Genomic DNA, 16214 nt, shown 5'->3' on the forward strand with positions numbered 1-16214 from the left:
GACAAATGGGACTGAATAAAAAGTCCAGAAATAAGCCTGAATATATATGGAAATTTGCCATCACAAGCCACTGGGATAAAGATGGGACCTTTTAATACATGGTGCTGGGACAACTGGGTAGCCATTTGGAAAAAGATGAAATCAGATGTGTCTTTTGTATCATATATAAGAATAAACCTCAAATGGATTAAGGATCTAGAAATGTAAGAAAATTAAACTATAGAATTCCTAGAAGAAAACATGGGTGAGCCGTTAGTATAGGGAGACTTTCTCACTATGACTCCACACCCAGAAGCAATGAAACAAAAATTGATGAATTTGACTACATAAAAATAAAAATGTCTGCTGGGCAAAATGAAACAAAACAAAACGGTGCCCTAGACAAAACAGAAGATAACTGACAAACTGGAGGAAAATGTTTGCAGCACATACCACAGGAAAAGGGCCACTCCCCTTAATATATGAAACTCTCCTAGAAAATGAGGGACAAAGGACCAAACACACAAAAGAAAAATGGGAAAAAGCCATGAACAGACAATTAACAAAAAAGTTTACAAGTTCAAGCTCACTCACACTTAGAGAAGAGCAAACGAGAAGACCCCACCGGGCACTTGTCATCTGTCAGACTGGCAAAATGCTGAGGCGTGGTGCGGACTCTGCTGGCGAGGCTGTAGGGAAACAGGTGTCTCCTGGGCTGCATATCCTGTAGGAAAGTTGGTGATACCTAACAAAAGCTACAGAGACTTTTTAACCCAGAAATTATGCCTGCAGGAACCTGTCGGGTAGGCATACCTACAACGACATGGGAAAAAAGAATGCACGAGGCTACTCCCTGTACCACTGGTTAAGCTGGAAGATACTGGAAACCACCTGAACAGGCACAGGCTAGAGAGTAGCTGGAGAAGCGCGGCCCATCTCAGCAACGCGGCTCCAGGCAGCTGTAAAAAACAGGGGAAGACCTCTGTGCATGGGCTCACAGAGATTCCCAGGACGTACAGTGACAAAGTGCAAAAGAAGATGTGCAATGCAAGAAGGGGGATGAGAACACCTGCACCCATCTGCTCATCTGTACAAAGGAAATACAGGGAGGAGGTGCCAGGAACTAAAGACACTGGTTTCCATGGAGAGTGGGTGGGAAAAGGTACGAAAGAAGGGGGACGACAGGTATAAAGTGGGGGCAGACACTTGATGCAAATTCTACAGCTCTAGTCTTAGAACCGTAGTAACACTTCACATACCCGAAAATAAGTACCAAATTTAAATCAACCAGGACATCAGTCCCAAATGGAACACAAATGGTAGCAAATGAAACTATTTTACAGACAAATAACATAGTCACACTGAAATACAGAACGATCCTCAGTAATTCTGGAAAATACTATTTTCACTAGAAACTCTTAAGTCTAAGGACAAAAAAGAGCTGTATGCAAATACTGACTCTAGTTAGCTAATCTGTTTCTCACAGATTAGCAATTTCAAAACTATTTTATTGGTATACTGGGATTGAATAAATAAGTAAACATATTGTAAATAAGGAGAGCCAGGTTTCTCTCTGTTGAAGAGATAAGTCACAAATAAGGGAAGGGAGAAGGCTATTAAAGAACCTAGTGGTGGGGCACCTGGTGGCTCAGTCAGCTGAGCAGCTGACTGCTGATTTTGGCTCAGGTAGTGATCTCAGGGTCGTGAGATCAAGCCCTACATCGGACTCCATGCTGGGTGTGGAGTCTGCTTGAGATTCTCTCTCTCCCTCTCCTCCTTCCCACCTCAAATAAATAAATCCTTAAAAAAAAAAAAAAGAACCCAGGGGTGCTGGATCAGGACTGAAAGTATTAGCATGAATGCAGTTTTCAGTAGGTATCCAGACAGTGGCAGAGAAAACATACAGCTGTGTGGATGTGCACATGATATGAAGCATAAATATGAATACTTACACACTAGGACGTATGCATACACCCATACGTACATTTTCTAGCTATGTCTGCTGTCATGGTGGCATCCTGGTGGTAGCAAGACTATACCTAGCATGTAGATACTGCTTTCTAAATACCATTCTCCCGTTGAAGGAATCTAGGCTTCAGGGAGAGGCGTTGGTTCAGGCATGGAACAGGGAAAGCATAAGATGAGCCTGAGACATTTTGTGTCACCCAAAATAAGTTTCTTTAAAAAGGATGAGGACACGTCAAAAAGACAAAGGCACGCCATCCTGAAGGAGTTCCCAATGGCCAAAGCCAAAGCCGAACAACTTGGGCAATAAAATAAGTAACAACAGCACTGGATTGTAATCCAGAGAATAAAGTAAATACCTGGGAGTCTAACCATGACATCAACAAATGAATACATCACTGGGGGAGAAGAGTTAGTGTTCTCCTTTTCAGTCGAATTCTAATTAACAAGCGTAAAGGAATGAGGAAAATACAAAACCACCATTAAGTAAATGCCACAGTGAAAGTTATTTCAAATAAGATTTACCAGTAGATGCTAAAATCACTGGGCAAAAGTTTAAGGAGAAACAGGATATTGGCACAGCCTCAAAGCATTTCCTCCAAGGTTTTTACTAATTACAAAGAGAAAGATAGTGGCTTTACAGTGGATGAAATGACCGTCATGGAAGGACAAGGTCAACACCAGCAGTAATGACTGGAACCGCACAGCCCTGATCTGATGCACTGAGAAGGCGTAACGTCACCTCTGTGGTCTTCATGCCAAACGCGTGGCCTTCATCTAAATCACAGAAAATGTCAGACAACCCAGACTGACTGACACTCTACAGAGTAACTGACTACCATTCACTCAAAGTGTCAAGGTCATGAGCACCGGTTAGCATCACACGCAGACTGGAAGAGACCGAGAAGCACAAGAACTACGTGCAGTGTGGGCCCTGGATCCCGTCTGGGTCAGAGAAGGGCTGTTAGTGGGAAAACAGGTGAGACAGGAGAAGGTCTAGCAGAGTTAGCAGCGCTTCACCAGGGCTAATTTCACAGTGCGCTCACTGTACTATCATCAGGTAAGCTGTTTAGCTGATGGCATACCTGAATTCTCTATATTATTTTGGGGGGGAACCTTTCTGTAAATCTATAACTACTTTGAAATAAAGATTTTTAAAGATGAAGAAAAAACAATCTCTCATACCCCTGGTGGTGCGTATAGCATACTTCTAGAAATACTGATTTAAGCCAAATTGCTTTCCCATAATCTCAACCCACTAATTCTAATTTTCCCCTCTTGAGCAACATAAAATAAATAGTCCCTCAAGCAGGAGATAAACATCCTTCCAGATGTTTGTAGATCACGCTCAGGTACTTGTGAGCTTTCCTCTCTCCAACCAACCATTCCTACTGCCTCTCACTGTCCCACACCTGAGATGTTTTCCAGACTTTTCCCATCCTTAGACATCCTGCTCCAGAGTTTCTAAACTGTCAATATCCCTCTTAAAATAAACCATAAAAAATACCTGCAAAGTCAAGCAGCCCCCACCGTGGAGAGAAGAATGACCGCCTTCCGTGGCTCAGCCAGTGTGTCTGCACAGAAGAAACCCACCCTAGTGGGCTGGCGCAGTGGCCACATGGCGTGGCAGGTCCAAGAGAGGCGGGCATCCCGCACAGCCCCCGAGTCTTCTCCGTGTGAAGCACCTGCCCCAGCCCTGGTGCTTTCTGAGTGTTCTTCTCTGCATGGAAGGGCTCTCCTCGGCGCCCTCGTTAACCTTAATTTGACACCTGTGTGGTTTTCCGGTCTATCGGAGTACATCCAATCCTTCTTCTCCCGGATACTGCAGTAATCCTACTAATCATCTTCAAGACGTTTGCAAAGAATGCAGCCTCTGTGCTTTTGCCCAAGTCCGAGAAAACACCCAGGAAGACCGAGGACCTAGATCTCCGGTTACTCAGGATGTACTCAATCTTTACACTGTCAACACAAGCTCGATGTATAAAACTGGTTTACTGCCAACTTCCCACAATCTGGGCTAAAGGGAAAAAGTGGAAATATTAAATACACCCCACGTCATTTTACACACAGGCTTCAAGCTTCCCCCAACAGTTACACCACAGCGGGCTGACAGCGATATTATTTCCCTGCTTGTTTCTGAACAACATCAGACTTGCCAGAAAGGAGAGCAAAAGGGCACGGACATGTGGCTCTGAGCTAGAACCCATACTTTCTGGATGAAACCTAAAACACTGGAAGTGCATTCTAAACCATTTCTGTGTGGGGTCAAATAACATTTGTCACATTAAGGTCAGCAGACTTGTGATCATCCATGGCGACAAGCTGACATTCTTTAAGTGGCTCAGGCGGTTGGGGAATTGGGTCCCCACACCCGGGGGCAGGCGAAAGGGGGAGTCATGCTGGTACCTAGGTGGTCGGTAAGAGCTGGGCTCCTCTAGGGGACGTGGGGGTTACCTGCTTGGGGGCTCCCGACCAGCTGAGTGGATTAAATTATTCATATTTTCTGCTATTTACGGTGGATTATTGAGAGCTGACTGCATATGCCATTGCCCTGTACACTTACTTGGCAAATTGTCCAGTTATTGTAGATTGGCTTGGACCAAAGGAAAATGAAGCCTGCAGACACATTTCACTCTAGGATTCTGTTACATGGCTCACTTTTACTCCCTCCTGGAGAGGATATGTCAGCCTTCATAAAGGCAGATGAAGATTTACCAACCAACTAAGAAGACACTTGCACTGTATAAACAAAACTAAAATCCCAAGTATACACAAAGACCCCATTACTTAACAATAACTGAATATCAATCGAATAGCAACCGCACTAGAGAACAGTTGAAACAGAAACACAGTTGGCTAAGAAAAGACACTTGATAAGATGCATAAATTAAAGTATAAAATATGTATTGTGTCGCCTCAATGACAGAACAAAACCCCTGGCAGGTCTCAGCAAAGACGAGGTGCCCACCACTGAGGAGGCGCAAGCCCACCTTTGTTGCCGTGGACTTTCTCCGTTATTAGAAGCGATGGGGGCCCAGCTGGATAAGTGGGGGGAGGGAGGAGTGTTACAGGCTTCACGATTTGGCAGAATTGTAGAAACCAGACTGGGGATGTGTTCATGACGCACCTGGGACACACTGGTGAGCCAGAAGAGGGGGCACAAGCCCACAGATCACAGGCCTGGGCCACCTCTGGAAACCTGTTCCTCCACTCTATGCCCCAGAGGAGTGTGGAGAAGAAAAAAGATGCCAACTTCCTGAACACTTCTACAGAGAAACACCCTGTATTCTCTCTAATCTGCACAAGAAAATGGCTTAATTCTTAAAAAATTAAACACCTTGAATTAAGCATCTTTAATGCATACACTAGTATACGAGTTACGCACACATACTCCAGACAGAATACCGATGTAAATCACTAGAACTCAGAATGCAGTTAATGTGAGTCTCTCTCTACACACACACACACACACACATCTAATCTTTCATTCGGAAGGTATTATGGGGATTTTTATTGACTAATGGCCTTTTTTTCTAAAGATCATTTGTATTAGCAATGTGTAATGCTGGCTAATTGAGTCCTAGTTATCAGAAACAGTTTGCTGAGTGAGACTGTATAGTTCAGCAAAGACAGTTTACTTCCGCTGGAGGAGCATGTCCACCAGCCCCGAATACAGAACTATTAATGCTGGAACAGCAAGATGAATAAGGCCCTACAGACTGTCATTTAGAGAGAAAACACAGTTTCCATCAAGCACAGAGTCTTCTTCAATAACACTGTCATTTGGAAAACAATCTTGCCCTCTTGGGAGGGTCGCTTTCTTGGGAGTTGAGGACAGTGAAACCTGACAGTGTCCACTACGGAGACCTGAAGTTAGGATTCCTCCTCTCCACTCCATGCTCTCAGGGCATACTAAAACTTTAACCACATGGATCTTACATCTTGATGCTGTGCTTCACTCAGCTGCTACCACTTTTTGGAAGATGTGTCATCCTACCGTACATGAGCTCCCCAGCCCACACCCTCCACCCCGTCTGGCTGGGACACAGGGAGGTTTAGGGAAGAGGAGCAGTCTAAGACCATAGTCAAAAGCAAGAGGGACAACTTAATTCCTGGCGGGCTAGCGACCTAGAGGAAGACAACAGAGAAAAAAAAAAAAAAAAGCCACACTCATACTTCCAATTAAAGTAAAAAACATGAATGAACTTACTAGACTTACTGAGGATCAAGCACAGGCTTGCGAGAGTTACGAAGTCCACTATAAACCGAAGTTACACTCTGATTAAAGTGAAGGATCTTAGGAACGCAGGTATACAAATTTACTCACCACAGGTGGGGCTAATAAAGGTCACTCACAATGATAAAAACTACAGTTTAGGAGAGTTTCCACACTTGTTACTTCATTTGATCCTTTTAACAACCTCATGACATAGAAAGGGTAAGAAATTTTATTTCTATTTTGTAGATGAGAAAAATGAAATCCAAAAACCTGAACTAACTTGTGTGGAGGCTGGTGATCTGAAATGACAGAGCTGGGTCTTCAGTGGGCTTTCAGTCTAACTGGGGAGACAAGACTGAAAAATACAACCAAAGAAGCACTAAAAACCAAACAGTGTATGAAAAAGAATTCGAGGGGCACCTGGGTAGCTCAGTGGGTTAAGCATCTGCCTTCAGCTCGGGTCATGATCTCAGGGTCCTGGGGTCGAGCCCCACGTCGGGCTCCCTGCTCTGTGGAGAGCCTGCTTCTCCCTCTGCCTCTGCCTCTCTCTCCCTGTCTCTCATGAATAAATAAATAAAATCTTAAAAAAAAGAAAAAAAGAAAAAAGATTTCAAAATTTAAAGCAAACTTAAAAAAATCTACAATAATCAAGACAGTGTGGTCCTGGCATAGGATAAACATACAGATCAATGGAACAGCACGAAGAATCCAGAAATAAACCCAGACACTTACGGTGAACTGACTTTTGACAAAGGTGCCAAGACAACTCAATGGAGAAAACACAGTCTTCATTAAAAATGGTATATGGGCACAATTCAAGGTCCACACGCAATAGGAGAGACTTAAGGCCCTACCTACACACCATACACAAACATTAACACAAAAGGGATCAGAGAGCTAAATATAAGTGCTAAAAGCATAACATCTTTAGAGGGGAACATAGGACAAGATTTCTGTGATCTTAGGCAAAGAATTCTAAGATATGACACCAAAAGCATGATCTATAAAGAAACAAATTGATAAACTGGACTTCATCAATATCCAAAACTTTGGAGCTTCGAAAGGCACCATTAAGAAAGTAAAAAGACAAGCCACATTCTTGGAGAAAATGTTTACACATCATCTATATGTTAAAAGACATGTATCCAGATTATATAAAAAAGTCTTTCAATTCAACAAGACAACATAATTTTTTAAGTGGGCAAAGGATTTTTTTTTTTTTAAGATTTTATTTATTTATTTGAGAGAGAGAGTGAGAGAGAGAAAGAGGACAAGAGGGGGGAGCGGGAGAGGGAGAAGCAGACTCCCTGCTCAGCAGGGAGCCCGATGCGGGACTCGATCCCGGGACTCCAGGATCATGACCTGAGCCGAAGGCAGTCGCTTAACCAACTGAGCCACCCAGGCACCCCTGGGCAAAGGATTTTAATAGTGATTTCCCCAACAAAGATATACAAAAAGCCAGTAAGTACATGAAAAGACATTTAACATCATTTGTCATTAGAAAAATGCAAATAAAAAATACATTGGGATAGCAGTTCCCAATCACTAGAATGGCTATAATCAAAAAGAGACAGTAATGAGTGTTGGCAAGGCTGTGGAGAAACTAGAACCCTCATTCCATGTTGGTGGGAACGTAAATGGCACAGCTGCTTTGGAAAACAGTTTGGCCATTCCTCAAAATGCTAAGCATCTGGTTACCATATGACCCAGCAATTCCACAACTAAACAACTACCCAAGAGAAATGAAAACATATGCCCATGCAAACACCTGTATGTGAATATTCACAGCAGCATTACTTATAAAATCTCAGAAGTACAAACAACCCAAATGTCTACCAACTGAATAACAGATAAACAAAATGTGGTATGGCCATTTCATGTCATATTATTTACTAACAGGAAGGAATAAGATACTGATAAATGTTTCAATAGGGGTGAACCTCAAAAACATTATTAGGCCAACTGAAAGAAACGAGTCACAAAATACCAAATATTGTGATTCCGTGTATATGAATTGTCTAGAATAGACAAACTGATAGAGATAGAAGGTCAATAGGTAGTTGCTAAGGGCTAGGGGAGGGTGAAAGAGAGTGACTGCCCACGGGAACCAAGTTTCTTTTTGGTCATGAAAATGTTCTTTATTTAGATTATGGAGATATTTACTCAGCTCTGTAAATATATTAAAGCCACTGACCTGTGTACTTTAAAAGAGTGAACTTTATGGTATGTAAATTATAAACAAAGCTGTTTTTAAATATGAGCAAAAGTTTTGAATAATTCACCAAAAAAAGTTATGAGTGATAAAAAAGCACATGAAGGGCGCCTGGGTGGCTCAGTTGGTTAAGCGACTGCCTTCGGCTCAGGTCATGATCCTGGAGTCCCTGGATCGAGTCCCGCATCGGGCTCCCTGCTCAGCAGGGGGTCTGCTTCTCCCTCTGCCCTCTTCCCTCTCATGCTCTCTGTCTCTCATTCTCTCTCTCTCAAATAAATAAATAAAATCTTAAAAAAAAAAAAAAAGCACATGAAAAGATGTTCAACAGCAAGTCACTAGGCAAATGCAGATTAGAATCCCAGTGAGACCCCCAACTGCAGACCTACTAGGCCTGTATCAGACAACAGAGGACAACAGAGAATGCGGACTCACTGGAGCCCTCTATGGGTTGCCAGTGGGGATGCAGAATGTGCCACTACGGAAAACAGCCTGCAGCTCCCCTGGCAACACGCGCTGGCAACCACAGTCCTGGGTGTCTAAGAGAAAGGGAACCAACATCTGCATGTGACTTTTCCGAATTTTCAGCATTATTCATAACGGCCAAAGAGGATAAACAACACAATGTCTATCAAATGAAAAATGGATAAACAAAGCGTGGTATATTTGTACAATGGGGTATTATTTAGCAATAAAAAGGAACAAGCTACAGATACATGTTCTACCATGGAGGAACCTGAAAAACACCACACTAAGTGAAAGAAGCCAGCTGCAAGAAAAAGCACATGTGATTCTGTTTATATGAAAAGTCCAGAAAAGGCAAATCTAGAAAAATAAAAAGATTAGCAGTTGCCTGGAGCTGGGGTGGGGGGGGGGGGGGGGGGGGGGGGGGGTGGAGTTACTGCAAAATGGGCACAAATGAGGCAATGGAAGGGCTCTAAAACTGGGGGTTATGGTTGCACAATTGCAAGTTTACCAAAAAATCACTTCTTTGTACACTTGAAAGAAAAAAAGCAGCTAAGCAACATTGTTTTGATAATAAACACGAGAGAAATTGAAAAGACATGAGCCGCAGTCATGACCGTGAGGGTGATGATGGGGCACACTGCTGGGGCTTTGACAGCTGAGTTATAGTTTTCCCTAAGTAAATGATACTTTGAAAGCACCAAGGATTTTATGCATTAGTGTAATCCTCCCTTTGTTTCTTTTCAGTTGGACACACACCCACCCCCAACATGCTAACCAGTCAGAAAGTATTTGCTGAACACCTACTACATGCCTTGCTCAACTCTGGGCATCTGATAATTGAAGAAGCAGAAGCCACATCATGGTCCTCCAGCCATGACTGCGGAGCCCCCCCAAGCATGGTCAAGTACCCCCACCAAGTGACCGTTACCTCATTTTGACTTTTGTGTGTTGTATGTAAGGAAATCTGCCAAAAACTAGACATGATCGAGGCTATATGCAGGTGGCAGCATGAACATGTATATCAGAGATGTAACCAAAGGTGAATTATTGGTAAGCTCCCTTCATCTAGGTAGGAAGATGGCTGAATACAATTAAACTGAGTAGAACAGACAGTAAAAGTAGCTCAACAGATGAACCTTAAAACTACAAAAGAGTGAGAGAACTAAATAACTTGTTTCTTGAGGCATGGGTTGCAATTATCTTGAATGAAAAGAGTGACCACAGAAAGGCAGAGTGAAAGGTTTTGCTGAGGTCAGCACACCGCCAATACCCTTTAGGTTCTCACAGTTGGGATCTTGCTTAGCAGATGAGCTATAAAATCTACATCCTACAAGGTGAAACAACCAAACTTAACTCTGGATTTTCTCTCTTTACAAGTTAGACCCCATAGGGTTACTTGAATGGAATTAAAGCCATCAACATGTCTAAGTGGTTTTGCTGACAAGGACTACTAGCTAAATTTACTGGATAATTTTTCAAGTATTAGCAAAAGCAGGTCTAAAAGTTATAAAACAGAGCAGAGTGGATATAAGATATCCTCAGCCCTTGATTTTAGAGGCAACTATTCATAATACCAAAAATTGGTGAAAATGGTAGATTGGAACTTTATAATTTACTCACATCTAAACTTCCACAGCTGCATCAAAAACATTCAGTAAAGTCTCAGGATACAAAATTAATATACAGAAATCTGTTGCACTTCTATACACTAATAATGAAGTAGCAGAAAGAGAAATTAAGAAAACAATCCCATTTATAATTGCACCAAAAATAATAAAATACCTAGGAATAAACTGAACCAAAGAGGTCAAAGACCTGTACCCTGAAAACTATAAAACTGATGAAAGAAATTAATGACACAAACAAATGGAAAGATATTCCATGCTCATGAATTGGAAGAACCAATATTGTTACAATGTCCATACTACCCCAAAGCAATCTATAAATTTAATGCAATCCTTACCAAAATACTAAGAACATTTTTTACAGAACTAAAACAGATAATATTAAAATTTGTAAGAAACCAAAAAAGACCCCGAATAGCCAAAACAATCTTGAGAAAGAAGAACAAAACTGGAGCGATCACAACCCCAGATTTCAAGATATTCTACAAAGCTCTAGTAATCAAAACAGCATGGTACTGGCACAAAAACAGACACAGAGATCAATGGAACAGACTAGAGAACCCAAAAATAAAACCACAGTTATATGGTCAATTAATCTATGACAAAGGAGGCAAGAATATGCAATGGGGAAAAGACAGCCTCTTCAACAAATGGTGTTGGGAAAACTGGACAGCTACATGCAGAACAATGAAACTGGACCACTTCCTGGCATCATACACAAAAATAAATTCAAAATGGATTAAAGATCTAAATGTGAGACCTGAAACCATAAAAATCCTAGAAGTAAACACAGGCAGCAACCTTTTTGACATTGGCTGTAGGAACTTCTTACTAGATATGTCTCCTGAGGCAAGGGTCACAAAAGCAAAAATAACCTATTGAGTCTACATCAAAATAAAAAGCTCTTGTACAGCAAAGGAAACCACCAATAAAACAAAAAGGCAACCTACTGAATGGGAGAAGATATCTGCAAATGATATATACAATAAAGGGTTAATATCCAAACTATACAAAGAACTCCTACAACTCAACAACAAAAAACCCAAATAATTCAATTAAATGGGCAGGACATGAATAGACATTTTTCCAAAGTAGACATACAAATGGCCAACAGACACATGAAAAGATGCTCAACATCATTAATCACCACAAAAATGCAAATCAAAACTACAACTTGTCAGAATGGTTAAAATAAAAAATACAAGAAATAACAAGTGTTAGTAGGGATATGGAGAAAAAGGAACACTTGTGCACCATTGGTGGGAATGCAAACTGGTGCAGCCACTGTGGAAAACAGTATGGGGGTTCCTCAAAAAATTAAAAATAGAATTAGTATATGATCCAGTAATTCCATGACTGGGTATTTACCCAAAGAAATAAAAAACACTAATGCAAAAAGATACATGCACCCCTATGTTTGCAGTAGCATCATCTACAAAAGCCAAGATATGAAAGCAGCCCAAGTGTCCATCCACATACGAATGGATAAAGAAGATGTGGTACATATACACAATGGAATATTACTTAGCCACAAAAAAAGAATGAGGTCTTGTCATTTGCAACACGGATTGACCTAGAGGATATAATGCTAAGTGAAATAAGTCAGAAGAAGACAAATACCATATGCTTTTGCATATGTGGAATTCAAGAAACAGAACAAAGGAACAAACAAAAGGAGACCAAAAAAACCCTCTTAAATAAAGAGAACAAACTGGTGGTTGCCACAGGGGAGGTGGGTGGGAGGAAAGGTGAAATAAAGGGGATTAAGAGTACACTTACTGTGATGAGCACTAACATACAGAATTGTTGAATAATTATACTGTATATCTGAAACTAATGTAACACTGTATGTACATTATACTTCACTAACTAAAAAAAGTACATATCAAAAAAGAAATACTAAGGTGAAAATGTTTTTAAAAAGAAAAAACAAGTGATAAGCAAAAAAGCCTGTCAATAGCCAATTCATTAATGCATCCTGATATGTTATTTCTACTGGACATTGACAAAGATTCAAAGGAAATTACAATAGAGGAAATGGCCACTTATCCCTAGAAATCAAAAGCTGGAAAATGGGATCTTGGATCAACCCAGAGGAAACCGGAAAAGATACCAAGTCGACTGTGAGCCCAGACATTGCGGTGTTGGCTCTCCCAGAGAACTTGGTTTTTACAGAGGTCGTCTGGAAAGAGCATCTTGACGGCTGGTACAGGCTGAGTATGCATGACTCTAGGTGTCCCGGGCACGCGCTTTCCTTCTGGAACATGTAGTGTGGTGACTGTGCCGTGGGCAGGGGGCCTGAGAGAGCCAAGCGCTGGATGCCCCCAGGTCTCAGGGTCAATCTAACCAAGGATCTCACTCTTCTTTCTGCAGAGCCTAGAATACTGCTTGCTACACACAGGTGCTCAGAACTTGTCTACCTAACAGAAATGATAAACCCTACCAACACTTCCACACGTCACTACATAAGGTGCCCTTCCCACAATCGGGACCCTTGGGGGGTTACAGGAGGTGGCTGCCTCTGGCTCTGCCTGAGAATCACTTGTGAAGCTATTACAGAGATGGATCCTGGCAGCTGCAGTTTCTAAAACTCCACTGGTGGTTCTCATGCACAGGGTGTAGAGTCACTAATCTGTAGGTAGGAAATGGGTTGCACTTTCCATATACCAAATTCTGGAAGGGGGCGTGTGTGTGTATGTGTGTGCGTGTGTGTGTATTTTTGTGAGAGAGAGAGAGAGAACAGAAAACTCGGGACAAGGACTTGGATAATTTATTGAACTCAATCTAGATTATCAGATCACAAAGACCAAGGCAGAACACAATATAAACAAGGACTTTATCAGATTAAGAGGCCATACACACCTTGGCAATTAGACACTGAACTCACTACTCCTGGGTAACAGCAGGGAAGTACTGCAGCCTCAAGGTGGGCACTTAGTTTCAGCACTGCAATCTGAAAGATCATTCAGGTTTCTCTTCTAAGCCTTTCTTCCTCTCCGATCAATAATGACCTCTGGTGCCTGGTCCCTGACAGCCTGTGGCATCACACTTTTCATTCATCATTTTATGGCCAATTTAGGACTTTGTTGCGAAACCCCATGTGGGAGGCTACAGAGCCCCATAGCTAAGAGGACAGGCTCTGGAGGCAGACGGTGGGGTCTAAGCCCCATTTCCCTACTAGCTATGTATCCTCAAGCCAGCTGATTAACCTCTCTATGCCTCAGCTTCCTCACTTGTAATCTGGCAACAGTAACAGGTTACTGTGAAATTCAGATAATCCACCTGGTAACCACTCAATGCCTAGCAGTATCTGTAACCTCTGTTAACCGTCCCAAAGACGGAAAATGCATGTGTCCCAAGCAGAGCTCCTTTTCTCCTGCAGTTCCACACCAATTTTCTCTCAGTAACAGCACCACTGCCCACCCAGGGGCTCCAGTCACAGCCCTGGGAGCCAGCCCAGACTCCTCCCCTTCCAGGACCTTCCACATCCACTCCATCAGCAAGACCTGTGCATTGTTCCTGCAACATACAGAGCCTTCTGTTGACATTCACTGTCTCACTGTCCTCTCTGTCCTAGCCTGTCACCTCTCATAATTCAGACACTCCTTGCCTCCCTGCCTTCACTCTGACCACCATACCCTTCATTCTCCCCAGAGTTCCCAGAATAAGCTCTTGAAATGTCAGTATGATCATGTCACTTCACTATTTACTTCCCAGTGTATGGAATGTGAGCAATGTAATGATGACCTAGCGCTGACCTCGCAAAAGAGGACAACACTGGGGACTGCAGGAGCCAGGAGACTGGAGGAATCTGGGTCCCTGGATGTCTCTGGCCGGGTAGCACCAGCCCCATACCTGTATTTAGGGTCCCCATTCCACTGCTCTGGACTGCTCACCTTCACACATTATGAGCAGCAGAATCAAGCTTCCACCGTGTTGGAGCCAATGTGATTTGAAGCTTCCGTTACAGAAGCTTAACCTGTGCCCTGGTAACATGGACCCTGGAAGTGGGGTGCTTCCGTGACAGGGCCTCAAGTGACAGTGGCTTCGCGGTCAGGCAGTGGGGGGTGAGGAAGCTCATGCAGGGAAGGAGACTAGCCACTTCTGTTATGCTGTGCAAAACATCTGAGACAACAGGGCCTGCATTAACTCGGGGGGCAGGTTCCGGGCTTATCAAGACTGTAGGTGCAGAAGAAACAGAGGAACTCAAACGCTGGGTATGTTGGCGGCTCCTCGGTGCTCTCAGCAAGGAACCGAGAAATAAAGGCGGGGTGAGAACCAGCCAATTCGCAGGCAAAGGTGGAAGTCACAGAGCGCTGCTCCACCCCGACGGGACTTCCTCCAGCTCCCTAAAAGGCTAAGCACTCCCCGGTCTCCCATCCTGCTTCCCCTCCAGGCTTGCGCAGGTCCGGCGCCCGCCGGACCTTGATCGGGGGCCCCACCACCAGTCACCTCACCTCACCCAGTTCTCTCCGCCCAAAGCACCCCACCCAGGCGTGTCTGCTCACCCCGCAGCCCCACCCCGCCCAGTCCGCCGCCGGCACGTGGGGCGTGACTCGGGAGCGCCGCGCGCGCACCCCGAGCCGCGCTAGGGTCAGGGACGCTGCGAAGGACTCTGGGTCCGCTCCTTCGGACACTGGGGAACAAGAGCTCCAACTCCCGCACCTCCGCGCAGGCGCGGGCGGACGGGGGGGGGGGGGGAGCGCCGCGGCCGCGCCCCCGACCCCGCCCCCTGGCCCTGGCCTCACCCACCCCGCCAGGAGGGCGCGGGCGCGACCCCGGCCGGGCCTCCTCCCGGGAAGGCCCCCGGGCAGACGCGAGGCCCAGTGGGGCGTGCCCAGGGACTCCGCCGTCCCGTTCCTCACGCCCAGGCCCCGGGGGGCTCACCGCGTCCCCCGGAACCTGAAGCTCCTCCGCCCTCCGCCGTCGCCACCGAGCCGGCACCAGGGTGTCCATGCGGCCCAAGCCCGAGTCCGCGGGCCTCTCATCCCCGCCGGACGCCGGACGCCGGTCCCAGCCACTACGTCCACGCCTCCTTCCCCACGTGTCCCGGGGGAGCCAATGAAAGACGGGGGCGGGGAGAAGCCCGATGGGCGTGGCCCCGCGGGGGCCGCAGGCCCGCGCAGTGAAGGCCAGAGTCTTCTGGGCAGGAGGGGGCTTCTGTCCCAGGTCATCCTTTCGCGGAGGGCCAGGCTGCCACCCCTCGGACCACTCCGAAGAACCTACTCCTTTAGCGTCTGGCCACGCCTCGTCTACAGGCGGGGCCTCGGCTGGGGGAAGCTCCCGCCTCCTCGCTCTCGTCATTGGCCGTTGGCGCCGTCGGCAGCGTCGTCCTCGGGCTGGTGGCTGATGGATGGCGCAGCGAGCCAGTCCGCGCGGGCGGCTGTTGGAGCGCGGGTCTCTGGGAGCTGTAGTCCCGGGGAGGGCCTCGCTTCCGGGCGGCCGCGGCCGTGGGGCGGCTCCGGGTCTCCGGCCGGGTGCTGCCCTGGGCGGGGGCTTTCTCGCAGGCTGGGGGGCTTTGCAGAGGCGAGGTGGAGGCCTCGCCGCCCGGGGCGCCGCTGCGCTCGCGTCCTCAGGGAGCCGGGCCCGGAGCAGGCGTCTCTGCCCAGAGCGGGCCGTGCGACGCTCCGATTAATAGACACCTGTCTGAGCCGAGACTCTGTCGGGGGCTGGCGCGCGGCGGCGGGTCACCGAGCTGTGGCCAGCGGGGAGTAAAGCTGGTCTGCGGAGGGCAGGGCGCCGGGACAGA

The 16214-nt window shown here is 45.5% G+C and overlaps 1 protein-coding gene across 1 annotated transcript in view; it reads right to left on the reverse strand.

Annotated features, from left to right (window-relative positions):
• The window catches only part of CUNH10orf143 (chromosome unknown C10orf143 homolog), a 36213-nt gene extending 20706 nt beyond the window's left edge, over positions 1-15507 (reverse strand). Inside the window, exon 1 of the mRNA XM_034986240.1 lies at positions 15353-15507. Within this exon, the coding sequence (XP_034842131.1) occupies positions 15353-15421 (69 nt within the window). The 5' untranslated portion in view covers positions 15422-15507. The remainder of the gene's footprint in view (positions 1-15352) is intronic.
• Between the last annotated feature and the right edge of the window lie 707 nt (positions 15508-16214).

Source organism: Mirounga leonina, unplaced genomic scaffold (genome assembly GCF_011800145.1).
Source record: "Mirounga leonina isolate KUSES-001 unplaced genomic scaffold, KU_Mleo_1.0 Mir_114, whole genome shotgun sequence".
Taxonomy (NCBI): domain Eukaryota; kingdom Metazoa; phylum Chordata; class Mammalia; order Carnivora; family Phocidae; genus Mirounga; species Mirounga leonina.